Source organism: Orycteropus afer, unplaced genomic scaffold (genome assembly GCF_000298275.1).
Source record: "Orycteropus afer afer isolate SDZICR_OR568_19922 unplaced genomic scaffold, OryAfe1.0 scaffold00192, whole genome shotgun sequence".
Lineage (NCBI taxonomy): Eukaryota > Metazoa > Chordata > Mammalia > Tubulidentata > Orycteropodidae > Orycteropus > Orycteropus afer.
Window position 1 is genome coordinate 217,903 of NW_006921779.1, and position 15,270 is coordinate 233,172.

General features: G+C 37.7%; 1 protein-coding gene across 1 annotated transcript in view; it reads right to left on the reverse strand.

The window, feature by feature from the left end:
• The window catches only part of MACF1 (microtubule actin crosslinking factor 1), a 307,684-nt gene that overhangs the window by 173,289 nt on the left and 119,125 nt on the right, over positions 1–15,270 (reverse strand). Inside the window, exons 24-33 of the mRNA XM_042781878.1 lie at positions 14,255–14,381; positions 13,462–13,645; positions 12,851–13,020; positions 9,089–9,267; positions 8,276–8,414; positions 7,471–7,664; positions 6,205–6,367; positions 3,989–4,072; positions 1,819–1,926; positions 1,347–1,445 (exon numbers count right to left, since the gene is read on the reverse strand). Coding sequence (XP_042637812.1) covers positions 1,347–1,445; positions 1,819–1,926; positions 3,989–4,072; positions 6,205–6,367; positions 7,471–7,664; positions 8,276–8,414; positions 9,089–9,267; positions 12,851–13,020; positions 13,462–13,645; positions 14,255–14,381 — 1,447 coding nt within the window. The remainder of the gene's footprint in view (positions 1–1,346; positions 1,446–1,818; positions 1,927–3,988; positions 4,073–6,204; positions 6,368–7,470; positions 7,665–8,275; positions 8,415–9,088; positions 9,268–12,850; positions 13,021–13,461; positions 13,646–14,254; positions 14,382–15,270) is intronic.

The window sequence follows — 15,270 nt, forward strand, 5'->3', positions numbered from 1 at the left end:
CCCTCCTTGAGCTTCCAAGGAGGTATCTCTATGGAAGTAGATTGCCCAATCTTCCTTCTGAGGAGTGGCTGGTGGGTTTGAATCACCAGCTTTCTGGTTAGCAGTCAAATGCCTTAGGCACTACACCACCAGAGCTCCAATAACTAGGTTAGCACTTTTCTAAAAAATCAGTGTTTTACACACTGCCATTAACTTGATTCCAACTCATAGTGATCCTGTAAGATGTAGTAGAACTGCCACATAGGGTTTCCAAGGCTGTCATCTTTACGGAAGCAGATGGACACATCTTTTTCCTATGGAGCAGGTGGTGAGTTCAAACCGCTCACTTCTCAGTTAGTAGCAAAGTGCTTAACCACTGTGCCACCAGGGTTCCTTCCCAGCATATGATAGGTACTCCATAATTATTGATTTTGAAAAAAAGCCCTTCACATGTCGAATTTTCTTCATTTTCATCATTGTTACATTTTCAGGTGAAGAAACTAAACCTATAGAGAATAAGTGAGGTAGGTATTGACATAAAGGAAGTTTTCTATTAATTTACATGGGCAAAAGATGCTATGGCTAATGTTTTCAACAACATTCCTTTTATAGAAGGACTTGAATAACTTTCCACACATTTATTTACTGATTACATTTATTCTTTTGCAAAACCACAGTTTTTTTTTTTCAATTACAAAATGATTACATACCCACTACAAACAAATCTGAGATGTGTATGTTCCCTTAATCTCATTTCCTCAGAAATTTGGTTTATACACTTCTCAACCTGTTCTTATGCTCATATTATGCCTCTGTGTGGTGCCCACACATTTTTTTTTACAGAAATCCTAAGTATATTTCTACCATGCGTTTTTTCCCCCATATTAATGTATTATGATTATCTTGCCATATCTGTTGATAGACATATTTCTTTTTAACAGTTTCATAACACTCCATTTCATGGAATTCTGATTTTTAAAAATATATCCCTTTAACAAATTATGGTTTACTTTATTGCAGATCTTTGTTCACATCTCTTTCTTCATGTACTTCTACTATTTCTTCAATAAAGATATTAAGAGGTTGCTGTTGTTGTCGTGTGCTGTGGAGTCGGACCCGACTCATAGGGACCCCTCCTTGGGTTTCCGAGGCAGTATCACTATGGAAATAGATCACCCCATCTTCCTTCTGAGGAGTGACTGGTGGGTTTGAACTGCCAGCCTTCTGGTTATCAGTCAAATGCCTTATGCACTATGCTACCAGAGGTAGGAATGCTAAATATGTACACTTTAAATTTTGAAAGATAAGGCACAGGGTTTTTTTTTTCCATGTGCTTTCAAGGTGATTTAGACTCCAATTGTCCTCACCTCCTCCTCCTCTAGCCTCCGGAGTGCATCACTGATGTATTTCACGTGCTGAGTTGTTAAGGTGACCAATGCTGTGTAGCGAGTCCTTAAGTCCATGAACTGTGGTTCAAAGAAATAATAGATAACTTATTTGCCAGAAAAGTACATTTAAATAACTGAAAATAAGAAGTTTCCATATAGTCACATGTTCAACAGAAAACTCACTGCCGTCAAGTTGATTTGGACTCATAGAGACCATATAGGACAAGGCATAACTGCCCCATAGTTTCCAAGGCTATAAATGTTTACAGAAACAGACAGCCTCACCTTTCCCCCATAAGCAGCAGCTGGTAGGTTCAAACCACCAAGCTTTTGGTTAGCAACCAAATGCCTTAACTACTGTGCCACCAAAGCTCCTTGTCCAACAGACAGGGGAATCCTAAATCAAACTGCAAGGCCCAGACAAGTGAGTCTTTCTTTTTCCTTTTCTCACCTCTTGTGTGATGGCATCTGAAGAGGAAAGCACACGACGGCGCTTGCCAGGGGATTTCTGCTGCGATTCCACAAAGGCCTTATATGTCATCAGTTGTAATTCATAGTCCTGGGGAGGGGGGGCAGATATTTTTACTACGTTTATGTAGGGTTTTATAGCTCACTCATGTCATTTGATAGAATCATAGCATTATATTGCTAGAAGTGATTTTAGTGATCATTTATGCTAGAGGCTAGCAGAATATACAGATAGAAAATAGCAACTACTCAACTCTACACTGTAGTACAGAAACAGCCAAAGACAATGCATAAATGAATGAGCTGTGTTACAATAAAACTTTATTTATAGACACTGAAATGTCAAGTTTTATAATTTTCTTATGTCATGAAATATTCTTTCAGATTTCTTTTCAATCATTTCTCATGAGCCATACAAAAATAGGGGATGGGCTTTATTTAGCCTGTGGGTTATAGTTTGCTAATCCCTGAATCTGCAGTTTGCTGACAAAGTCTCTCATTTCACAGAAGGGGAAATGGAGAGGCAAAGTGAATTTCCCTAATTACCTGAGTCAATGAGTAGCAGAGTCAAGATTAGAATGTCAGTTTTCTAATCCCTAAGGCAATGCTCTTCTCGTTTCACCATGCTATTCTGCTGCTTCCTCTCCAACTCTAGTCCAGGCCCTCTTTATCCCTGACATGGACAGTTACAGTACCCGCTTATTTACTCTCATAGCTTCTAGTCTCACTTCCACTTCATTTTTCTATCCTGCTACCAGAACAACTTTTCTAAAACACAAAGATGACCATGTTCCCCTGCTTAACTCCTTCAATCACCTAGAGTACAGAAGTCACTACTTCTCATGTATAATACACTCTCCAGCTATGGCAGAATACTTGCTATTCAAAATAACTGTATTTTCATTCCTCTGTGCCTTCATTATGCAGTTCCTTGCCTAGAATGTCCTGCTCCTGTTGATTACTTAGAAAACTCTAGGCAGAAGGAAATATGAGTTCCTTAACCATCCCACAAAAAATTACAGTAGTAATAATAAAATATTATTAATAATAATAGAAGTAATTTTTACCATTTACTGAATGTATTGTAAGTTTGAGACACTGCCTTATCTATATATTACCTCATTTATCTTTACAACCACCTGGTGAGGTAGTCATTCTTCTTATTTTATAGACATAGCAACAGAAATTCAGAGAAGTTAAGTAACTTATTCAAAGTCTTAAGCCTAAAAAATGATGAAGACAGAATTTGACCTCAGGTCCTTTGACCCCCAAAGTCTTCCGCTATTAACTAAAAAATACATTCATTCATTCAAAATATATTTGTTGAGCATCTATTTTGTGCCATTGTACACACAGTAGGGAATGAATCAGACAAAATCTTGCTCTTTGGAACTTACATTCTAGTAGGAAAGGCACATAATAAACATAAGTATGTGACAACAGGTCATTTTTATTTAAAGATGTCAGAGACATAGGGAAGGGGCAGGTCATACATGGCTTCAAAAATCACGTAAGAATTTTATTATGAATATAATATGAAACCACTGGAGAGTATTGAATAGAAGAGTGACATGATCTGATTTGCTATTATTTCATCTATTCTAAGATGCACATTCCCCCATATTTAAATATCTCTAAAACTAGAATCTGTCTTATAAGCAATGCAATATCACGTAATTGGCTGAGTTTTTTTTAATCTCCCCCGCCTCTCCTCAAGCCCCCTAATTCTGAACTTGTTCACTGACTGAACATGAAATTTAATGTAAAGAGAAAAGCTCAGGATAACTCTTGGGGTTTACTTGCCTCAGGTACTAGGAAAATGATAACACTGATTCCTTAGACAGGAGGTAAGATAGGTATGAAGTAGATTTGAGAGGAAATCCCAAAACTTCTGTTTTTAGCATGGTAAGTTTAAGAGGCCAATGGGTCATCCAAGTGGAGCCTCCTCACATCACAGCTATTGTCTGGCATTGCACTTAAAATCCCCTACTGTGGGGCTGCAGAAAGTGAATACATCTGCATTAACTGAAGGACAGGGCTAGTCTCTAGCAGAAGAGCTCTATTTATTTGTGCAGAAAGAGAACCCACAGTGACATGCAGATTTTCCTAAGATGGAGTTCCTTGGTGTCCCTTTTGGGATGCGGTAGAGTTACCTTTACAATGGTGGAGTACTGCTGGGAAAATTTCTGACATTGGTCCAGTTTTGTCTGATTTCTCTCAATTTCTGCAAACAGATCCTAGAAACCAAAATATCATAACAGTATCATCATCCTCATCATGTAAACAGCTCACATTTTGAGCATTTATGATGTTCTATGGTAGTGGTTTTCAAACCTTAGCTACATCAGAATCATCTGAAAGGTTTGTTAAAAGACAGATTGCTGGGCCCCATCTTGAGAGTCACTGATGCAGGAGATTTGGTGTCAGGCCGAGAACCTGCATTTATAGTAAGTTCCCAATGATGCTGACACAGTTGGTGTAGGGTCTACACTTTCACAACCACATGTATCAATTAATTTAACCCTAACAACAATAACCTTATGAAGTAGGAAGATACTATGGCTCTGTTCATTTCACCGAGGAGGAAGTAGAATACTAAGTGGTTAGGTAATTTGGTCAAGGTTTCACAGTTAGTTAAGTGAGTGAGCTAGGTTAGGAATCTAGGCAATCCAACTTCAGAACTCATACTTTTAACCATAATGCTAAACAAAACAAAAGAAAAACCAACAAATAATCACAAAAGGACAGATATTGTATGACTTCACTTTTATAAAGAAAAGAATAGGCAAAGTACAGAAAACAACATTCTTTGATGGTTACCAGGAATGAGGGGGAAAGAAGCGAAAACACTTTCTAGATAGTAGACACTTGTTACTTTTGGTGATGGGAAAGGCAATACTGAATGTTAGTGAAGGCTGCACAACTTGACCAAGGTAAATAATGACACAACGAAGTACACAAGAAAAAGGGATGTTTTTGGTAAACACTATAGCATATGCAGTTTCACAACAACAGCAATACATGTATGGTTATACAAAAAATATATGTATGGTTATATAGATAAGTATGTATATATGTGTACAGGAAAGTATATGTATGTACACACATGTACATGTATGGGTGTAACTGAAGACATAGACATGTCTGTGGGGCATATATATTCATACATATAATCAAGCACATGGGGGCACAGTTACAGATACTTCCTAGACATAAACAAACACCTTATGGGTTAAGTTTACTGAGTTTAAAGGCTGAAGACCACAGTCTTATGGGAAAACTCAGTCAACTGGCATAAAATAGTTCATAAAGTGTATGTTCTACATTTTAATCTGGTGAGTAGCATCTGGGGTCTTAAAAGTTTGCAAGTAGCCATCTAAGATTAAAAGAGAAAGAAGGAAACCAAAGACTCAAATAAGAAACTACTCTATAGGACTAACAGCCCACATGAACCATGGCCTCATCTATCATGAGTCCAGAAGAACCAGATGGTGCCCACCTACCACTACCAACAATTCTGACCTAGGATAGATGGACCTGGACAGAAAGGGAGAAAAATGTAGAACAAAACTCAAATTCTTAAAAAAAAAAAAAAAGGCTACAGTGACTGGACTGATTGAGACCAGAGTAATCCCTAAGACTGTCATCCTAAGACACCCTTTAAACCTAGAACTGAAACCACTCCTGTAGATCACCTTTCCGTTAAATAAGATTAGCTCATAAAATAAACAATTTCACCAGTGAGTAATGAATGTGCTCTTAAAAAAAAAAAAAAAAAAAAATCAACTATTTAAGACCAAATGGTCAACATTTACCCTAAAGTAAAATGAGATGCTAAGGGGGGATGGGGAGGCAAGGAAGTTAGAGTAATAGAAATGAAACAACCAAATTGGAAATAATGAGAATGTTGATACAATGTGAAAAATGCAACCAGTGTCACTGAACAAATGCATAGAAATTGTTAAATGGAAACTTAATTTGCTATATAAATTTCCCCCAAAAACACAATAAAATGCAATTTAAGAAAAAATGAAAAGCAACAAATAAGAAGTGCTTTAAATGAAATAATTTTGTTCTGCTCATAGCTTTCCCTGGGTTTTTGTTCCCTGGTATCATAATCCTAGTAAAATAAAATGTAACATCAAGAAACAAAATCAAGATAATTTTAATCTGTCAATCTAGTGAATTCAGTATATAGTCATAGAAAGTCACCATTGCAAGGAACGTTATAAGTCTTCTGGTCTAAACATAAGACCAGTATCTGAAGACTCTCCTGCCTGAACCCCTTTTAGAAGACAGGACTTGGAATGTCTTGCCATTTTGGGAAAGCTTTAAGTGCTAAAACATCATCCTCTTTTATGATACTCACCGTCTGCTGGCTGAGCTGCTCTGATAGCACTCGGCTATCCTCTGCCTGGCCTGGTTTCATCATTTCCTGTTGGGCAGTGGTTTCCTCAATCCACTGGATGAGAGTTCCATGGGAAGCTCGGTATTCTGCCAGAACTTCCTGGATACTTTCTAGTTCAGATTGGCTGGAGGAGCAAGGGAACAAAGCTATTAATCAGATAGCTTGGTAAATACAATAAAGTAAATGAAGGATTCCCTCTTTAGCCCATGCCTCCAATTGGGTTTGACCACAGAAGATACATCTTCTTTGTGGGAAACAGCAATGCAAAGCTGAGTGAGACATGTATCCAGTGCCCTGTGGGGTAAAAAGTGAATAGAACATAGTTGTATTCTCTAAGTCCTGGAAACTTCCTTGTGGCCTGGCATCCCATGATAAACCCTGTCAAATTTTTCACCTAGGCTGTCAAGGATCACCAGGGTTGCCAAAAAGGTAGCACTGGCAGTATACTTAGGTATCTTGATGACAGAGCATCACAGCTATGATTTATGATCACTATAATTTCTAAGGGAGAAGTTGGGGAGGAAGGGAGAGGGATGTTTAAAAATAGTAGTTATTTACTATGTCAACCCAGCCACCTACTTACACTACTTTTGTTGGTCTAATCAGTCTCGGGATAGTAATTCAACTAGAGAGATTCAATTTAAATTTATAAAAATCACAATATCCCCCTCCCTCCATATTTCTCTAAGCAGGCTGACTTAAAAAAGGTATCATTTATTTTTCTGCTTTCTTATTCTAATCTGTTATCAGAAGCAGGATCTCCAGTAACAGTAAAAAAAAAAAAAAAACTACTGAGTTAGCAAATAAGGATGGAAGCAAGACATTCTGCAAAACCCCACTATGAAAAATGGCTCATCTTTGGATTCCAAACAAGTGAAAAAGAATAGAATCCAGCTATATCCTTGAGAAAACCCACCAGGCCACCTTTCTGGTCTATATTCTAAGAAGTCATTGTCATCAATGGCTTAATTAGATAAACCCTTGGGACACTAGGGAGGCATTGCTAGTAAGAGAGCAATTGCTGGATCCAAAACCAAGCCTCAGGTCTGCTTTAAGGTTGGTGTTCCAACATTCTGTCACCAATCTCATCCAGAATTTATGCTGTTATTTAATTACTACTCTTCTCTGTCAATTCTTGTCTTTACATAAGAACACACAGGGATAATTCTGTTTTTGTTTAAGACCCTGTCCCTAAACTCCAAAGGGAGTGAAAGGTCCACCACTCACCGGGTCTCGATCTGACTAATGACCCGGTGCCAACGTTCCTGAAGTTGGGAGCCTTTTTCCTGATAGCGCTCCAAATCCAGGTTTTGCTCCGGTGTCAGACGACTCAGCTGCTCTGCCACTACCTTGGCCTTGGCAATTTCCTCATCCAGGACTGCAAACACTGAATTCTTGTCCTTCACATCACTAAGCCAATGCTATAAAAACGTAAGTACAGTAATAAGTTAAATATTTTCCATTCTAAAAAGGATTCTCACCAAGGTAGAAAATAGGACATTTTCTATTTGTTCCATATTACATCTGTAATTAAGAGCCTAGACTCAAATGTCTGTGGCAGAACAGCCTCCACAGGTCATGGCCCTTGCGTTGGACACTGGAAAATCAAGGGTAGGTAGCAAAGAACTGTGTTTGAAACCTAGCTCCACCACTAATAAGCTATGTAGCCAGGATAAGTCATTTAGCCAGTCCAAGTCTTGGTTTTCTCATCTCTGAATGGAAATAAAAAATCCTTCTCTATCCACCAAACAGAGTTGCTTATGAGAATCAAATGAGATAATGGCTAAGTTTTTTAAACTTAACTTTAAAGTCTGATAAACTTACAGCAAAACCATTGATTGTATCTAATTAAACCATGATGCTATTGGGGAAGGGGGAATAGAAAGGTAGAGCCAGCCTTTCCTTTCCCTTTCTAGTTAGACATATTTCTTAGCCCTTATTTCAGTGCCAAGCCATTCAAAGTTGGTTTTCTCTGCTAACCCAAAGCAATGGATATGCTAAGTCAACCTCCTCAGAACTCAGAGAAACCAACCCATAATGTAGACCGATGGGACTCCAGAGCTGAGAGATCTGCTGGTACTCCTTCTTCTTGACTCAACTTGATTTCATAACCTTTGACCAAGAGTTCAGCATCCTGTATGCTACGTACTATAATATCGATTGTCTTTAGCCTGTGGATAAAATCACCTTCGTTAACACACACATCTTAAGAGTAGGGCTAAATACCTGGAGCACTACACAAAGTCTTACAAAATATAGCTGCCAAAATTAATCTCACCATTTCTAAAAGATGACTGAGTTTTGTAAAAACAAGAAAGCATAATACATATGCTGCTAATTTAGACCAATTCAAAATAAACTTCTAAGTGGCACTGGGGCACACACACAGGGTGAATTCATGAGAGAAATGATATGAGGCCAGAAAATCATTCAACATTAGAGTTGAAGATGTGCTACTCCTCAAGGTCACTGGTGGGGAGGGGGAAATGGGGAGACCTTCAAAAACTACTCTTTAACTGAAGATGTTTCTTTTCATTCTTCAGTTTTTCTTTCTTTTTAATGCTTTGTGTGTTGTTTTCAGAGATGTCTAATCAAACACAAAGAAGGTACAAAGTAGTCTTAACAATGCAAATTAAGTCTACTTCTGTCTCACTGGCAGTATATCATTGCAGCCAAATGAACCCACTCCATGTTACTTGGAACTAGAACCACCACCTATCACCATGGGTATATGCTCTTCAAAACCTGTAGTCTCTCTGGATTGTTCATAAAATACTCCATTCCTTTCCCTTGTGATCCCAATGGAAAATATTGACCATTAGACACAAATCATTAGTTCACTCACTTATTCAGATAGACAGTAGAGAGACCATATACATGGTCCATCTTCTCTACCAACAGATTGAGTTCTGATCGCAGAGCTGGGGCACTAGAACCAGATGGAGACTGATGAAGAAAGGTGTTACATTTCATGGAAACATCATCCAAGTCTGACCTCAGTTGATGCAAATCTTCCTGGGTGTGCTGTTAGCAAATAGATACAATAAATATTGAAGGCAGAAGTTAAGATTTAAAAAACAATCTTTGTTTATAATAACAAAATATTAGAAACAACCTATATGCCCATACATAACAGAGTGGTTGTATAAACTGAAATAGCCACACAGTGGAGAACTATGCAGCTGCAAAAAAGAATGAGGAAGATCTCTATGAACTGATACAGAGGGGTTCCATGGTATACCAAACAGAAAAAGCAAAGTCAAAAGAGTATAGTATGTTACCTTTTTTATACATAAAAGAAGAGGAGATGATAAAAATATACATGTATGTTTAATTATGCAAAAAGGAGATGGTAGGAATGAGATTGAAAGGGGAATGGGGTAAAGGGACTGAGAAGGGACTATACTTCTGACTATATCCTTTTTGTGTATTTTGACTTTTGGAACCATGTTTGTGTTTTACATTCTTAAAAAGAAGGGAAGGAAGGAAAGGAGAAAGGAAAGAAGGAAGAAACCCTAAAATGGAACCCAAACAGAAAGAATGAGTCTAACTCTATTTCAGATATAGAGTATCACCACATTGTTGGGGGAGGAGGTAGGAATTTCTGAACATAGTATCTAGGTGATAGATATACCTTTAGTCTAAAGACAAAAAGAATTATATACATAAATGTTGAATTCCAGTTAGTACAATTTTTATTATTGTTTTTAGTTTTTGCCTAACTACTAGTTAGCAATTTTGAAACTTTCTGTGTATACTAGGACCAAGCAACAAGTAAAATACTGTGAAAAATGTGGAGAAGGTTTTCCAGTACTGGAGAAGGGAGTTACAAATATAGAAAGAGGAAAGAACAGAAAAAGCCCTGTGTGGTAGTTTGGAACACTGCTGTGTGTGTGTGTGTGTGACATAAATAGATCAACAGCTGAGTACAGATATATCAATTAACCAATGTCATTAATATACACACATGTATAAAACGCACAGATAGATATAGATGTGTTTTTATGTGTGTAGGTATACATATGCTTTCTGTCTGCTGAGAGGGCCTACAAGCAATGATACCCCAATAACAATGAGTATATTTGGTTTCTAAATTTTCTACCTAACGGAAATAGGACTTCTTTGAGAAAAAGATGATTCCAGGATTTTGATTAGCAAAAAAAGAACCTGCAATATCATGTTTTGTCAAAAAGTAAGAAAGCATCCAGAGAATGATGGGGACATATCAAAAAGACATAGAAACCAGTTTGAAAAGGGGCTCCCCATTGGCTAAATCTGGTCATTTTTGAGCAACAAAATAATGATAATAACAGATTATATAAAATATCAAATAAAAGGAGAATCCATGAGTCCACAGTAATATAAATTAAACAAACAAGTAACTAATAAAAATGGAAAACTCTTCCTTTTGGTAGAATGGAAATTTTAAAATATGTAAGTAATGGCAGAATTAGAAAAATGGCTTTTCAGCAACTGCTATACTAATAATTGATTCAGTTAAGAATCAACAATGGATGCTAATCTAGCTGGTGAAAGGTTAATTCGAAACAAGATATTTACGTAGTTTTAAAGCATCTCTCCAAAAGACAGTAACTACAAAAGGGAAAATAATAACTTTATAGTGGAGAAATGTGGCAGACACCACCTTAACAAAGGGATCCAAATTAATATCACCAATAATGGGAGAATCAATATCATATACCTCCAGATATGATGTACCAGGGGCACAACACCATTTCTGCAGTATTCCTGCCAAAAATGTATTACTTAAATCTAATCATGGGGCATTCTACAAAATGAATTGCCTGTATTCCTCAGAGATGTTAAAGTCATGAAAGACAAAGAAAAACTGTTCCAAGTAGAGAACTAACTAAATGCAATGCATGATTCTGGATTGAATCCTAAACCAAAAATATTATTTTTTCTTTTGCTATAATGGATTAGTAGGTCAAATGATGAAATTTTAATGAGGTCTGAGCTTGGACAAGAGTACTGAGTCAATGTTAATTTCCTGATTTTAATCATTGTTCCACAGTTATGTAAAAGAATATCCTTGTTTTCTGGCAAATGCATTTAGGGGTAAGGGAGTATCGTGTCTGGAACTTACATTCAGTGAAAAAGAAAGTGTTATTATATATACGTATATAGAAGAAAATGATAAAGCAAATGCAGAAAAATGTTAGTATTTGGGGAATCCACATGATGATTGTAAGAGACTTCTTTCTACTATTTTTGCAACTTTCTATACATCTGAAATTATCTCAAAAGAAAGAGAGAGAGAGAAAAAAAAGGAGGTCCTTTAGAAAAGTCAAACATTTTTATTTTTTAGAGTGTTCTATTTTGCAGGGACAATTAGATTTTCTACAGAAAAGTAACATATTGTAGATGAGAATTACAGGCTTACAAGATATACCTCATACAGGCATCTCAGATCCCTCTCAACCAATGAAAATTGTACTACTCTCTCATTCCTCCCATTTAGGCTTATTAACAATGAGAAACATAAGAAAAACCACTCTTCCTCCTTAGCTATTCCTTTCCATTCCCTTTAAGCTCCCAGCTCAAATCTAATAATCACCAGAATTCTCTCATATCATCCCAAGTAAAAAAGTCCAAGTAATAAATCTAAACACCTACAGCAATGTTTATCTGGTAATGTGGAAATATACTAAGTACTTACTATCTTATGACATCTCTTATACTGAAGTTTCTAATTAATTGTGACTTCAATCTTTTTGTTCTTCTTCAAGGACAATGGGTTTAACTACACTATAAGCCAAAATAAGAGCTCTGGTAGCATAGTGCCTAAGGCACTTGATTGCTAACCAGAAGGCTGGTGGTTCAAACCCACCAGCCACTCCTCGGAAGGAAGGTTGGGCAATCCTACTTCCGTAGTGACACTGCCTCGAAAACCCAAGGAGGGGTCGCTATGAGTCAGGGCTGACTCGACGGCAAATAACAACAACAACAACATAAGCCAAAAAGAAGAATCTTGGTTTACTTTTCTTAACATGCCTCAGAAAAATTAATATTTGCTGCTTTTATTTCAAGAATAATACTCTATGTTTTTACAGCTTTTTGCTTTCACAGAAAGTTCATTATATGTATTATATCACTTAACTTTCAAAACAACTGTGAATCATGTATTATCATCTCCATATTAAAAGAAGCTAAGGATAGGTTAATTTGCTCAAAGTCACAAAGTGAGTATGCTTCAGAGCCCATTTTAGAATCTGAGTTCATCCTTGAATCATAGGACTAATGGTAACCGTATAATAAAAAGTAACACATGCACATAAGGGATAGAGGAGAGAGAAGGATCTCTACACCAAGCAACCTTAAAATATGTAGCCTAAATGCTCAGAACAATTTACCAGCCTGTTTGCCTTCCCAGCTTTGTAGGAAATGAATCAACATTCAGCTATACAGTGGGAACTGAAATCATGCTTCTCCACAGGTAAAAAGAATTAGTAAGGCTACAGGGAAGACTCCTGGGATGGACAGAACTATCCTGCCCTATGTCTTAGGATCCAGACCCTCTTGCCAGCCACTTCCTTCTGAAAGCATTTACTCTGCAGCCAACACCATTCTTGCTCTTAGGGCTTACCTCTTGCTCTGCAATCCTTAATGCATTGTCCTGCCGGGCATCCTCGTTGGTTCTGGAACTACTCAGGGACTGAATTCGCTTGACCAGCCTCTGTTCACACTCTTCCAGGCGCAGTCGGATATTCTTTAGCTCTGAAATGTACATCCTGGCCACTGTCTCCTCTTTGTCCTCTGGGAATGCACAACAAGCAAGTAGACCATGAGTCCCCATAACAAAGATCAGTAAAACTGAAGACAACAGTTTCACTTGCAGACAGAGGTCACCACTGGCTCCAATAGATTTGATATGGCATTAATGAAAGCCAGGCCTTATCTGGAGAACCTTTTGCCTGATCCTAAATTCTACACATTAAATACTGATCTTTGAGGATCGAAACACATAATTTCTACAAGAAAACATGATAGGTTGATTAGTAATGACAACCAATATATCAGTAGGCTTCTTCTATCACAATCTGATTTTGAGAATTCATCTCCACAAGTTTTTCTATATCATTAAGGTTTTAGTAACTCAAATGGTAAAATGTTGGTGATGTTATTTTCTAGTTTATACGAAGAGTCTAGCAGGGCTGTCATTCCACCATCCTCTCTCCATCTTCCCAAAGCACATACCATTCTCAATAGACTTCATCAGGTGCTGGAAGTGTGCTTTACAAGCATCCACCTCCTCTTCTATGCGTAAGCGGTCAGCCACTGAGAAGAGTGTAGAGTCACGGCTGTCCTGAAGAAAGTCTTCATAGTGGGCCTGGAGATTCTTCATGACCTGGTGGCACTCCCCAGGTGCTAAAGATCGAAGCTAGAGAGAAAACCAGGAGAAAATTCAATAGAATGAGAATGTAACTTTCTTTTTCTCAGCATTTTACTAAAGTTTAACACATACATAGAAATGTACATAAATCATCATTATAAATGTGTTGATTTTTCACTAATTTAACTCATCATGTAATTAACATTCAGCATGTGATCAGCATTTAGTTCAAGAAACAGAACATTACCAGAATTCCAGAAGCAAGTCTTGTATCTCCCTGGACATAACTCTATTATTAATAATAGTTATTTCACTGGCATTCCTCTAATACATACTTTTTATACAGAGGAGATATTTGTCATGCAAAGTGAAAAGAAGGCTGCAACCTTCTCCTTCCACCAAGAAGACCAAAGATATTACTTATTTTCATCAAGAATTTCCTTAGCCATTTCAGAAAAGCCAGGCCGCTTTTTCTTGTTTCTGAGACTCTCGGGTCCCTAACCTTGAAACAATATACCTAACTCCACTTTAGTTCATTTGCATGGAGTCTCACAGTAATTGGGACGGACACACACATACACACACACACCTACCTCCCTCCTTCTGAAAAAAGCTTGCCAAGAGGATGTGAATCTGAGGGGCAGTTTTCACAATTACCTTTTCCAGGTTCCAGCTCTGTACAATGTCAAGGTCCTTCTGCAGATAGTTCCAGGAAATAAGGCTTTTGGTGTTAACATGTAACTGGTGCCAAAGGGCCATTACCTTCTGATAAGACTGCTCCACCCTAGAAACAATACAGAATCTGGCTATAGCTTTTCCAGGACTTGAGCTCCACAACAGAGATCTTCCATGGACAAATGAGGAGCCCTGGTGGCACAGTGGTTAAGCACTTGGCTGCTAATGGAAGGGCTGGCAGTTTGAACCCATCTGCAGGAAAAAGATGTGGCAGTCTATTTCTGTAAAGATTCATAGCCTTGGAAAGCCTATGAAGCAGTTCTACTCTGTCCTATAGGGTCGCTATGAGTTGGAATCTAAAGGACAAATGTGATTGCCTTAGCAGAACTGAACTTACATGATGAGCAGAGAAAGACAGCCAATCAAATACTACCAACACAGAAGTCTTTTTTTCTTTAATTGTGATTTGGGTGAAAGTTTACAGAGCAAATTCATTTTCCATATAGCCGTTCATACACATTTTGTTTCATGACATTGACTATAATTCCCCACAATGTAATAGCTCTCTTCCCACTTCCTCCTGTAGTTATCTCTTCCCTGTGTCCTTCCTATGCATTCCTGCCCTCTGAGCTGTCTCCTTGTTCAAATACTGCCCTTCTGTTCTCCCATGATTTACCATTCTAAGGAGTTTATCTACCTGATGTAAATGTTCACCCTATATGCCTGTCTACTGTTTGGCTGGGAGCCACAGGAATGAGTTCAATCCCAGGCCTAAACGGTAACTAGGGGCCATAGTCTCAGAGGTCTCACCAGGCTCTATCAGATCAATAAACCTGGTATTTGTTATGATTTTGACTTTTGGTCCACCCTGTTCTCCCACTCTATCCAGGATGCCCTAATTGATGTCTTGTAAGGTTGGTCTGGTTTTAACAAATTCCCTTAGTTTCTGCTTATCTGGAAATCTCCTAATTTCACCATCATATTTGAGGGACAATTTT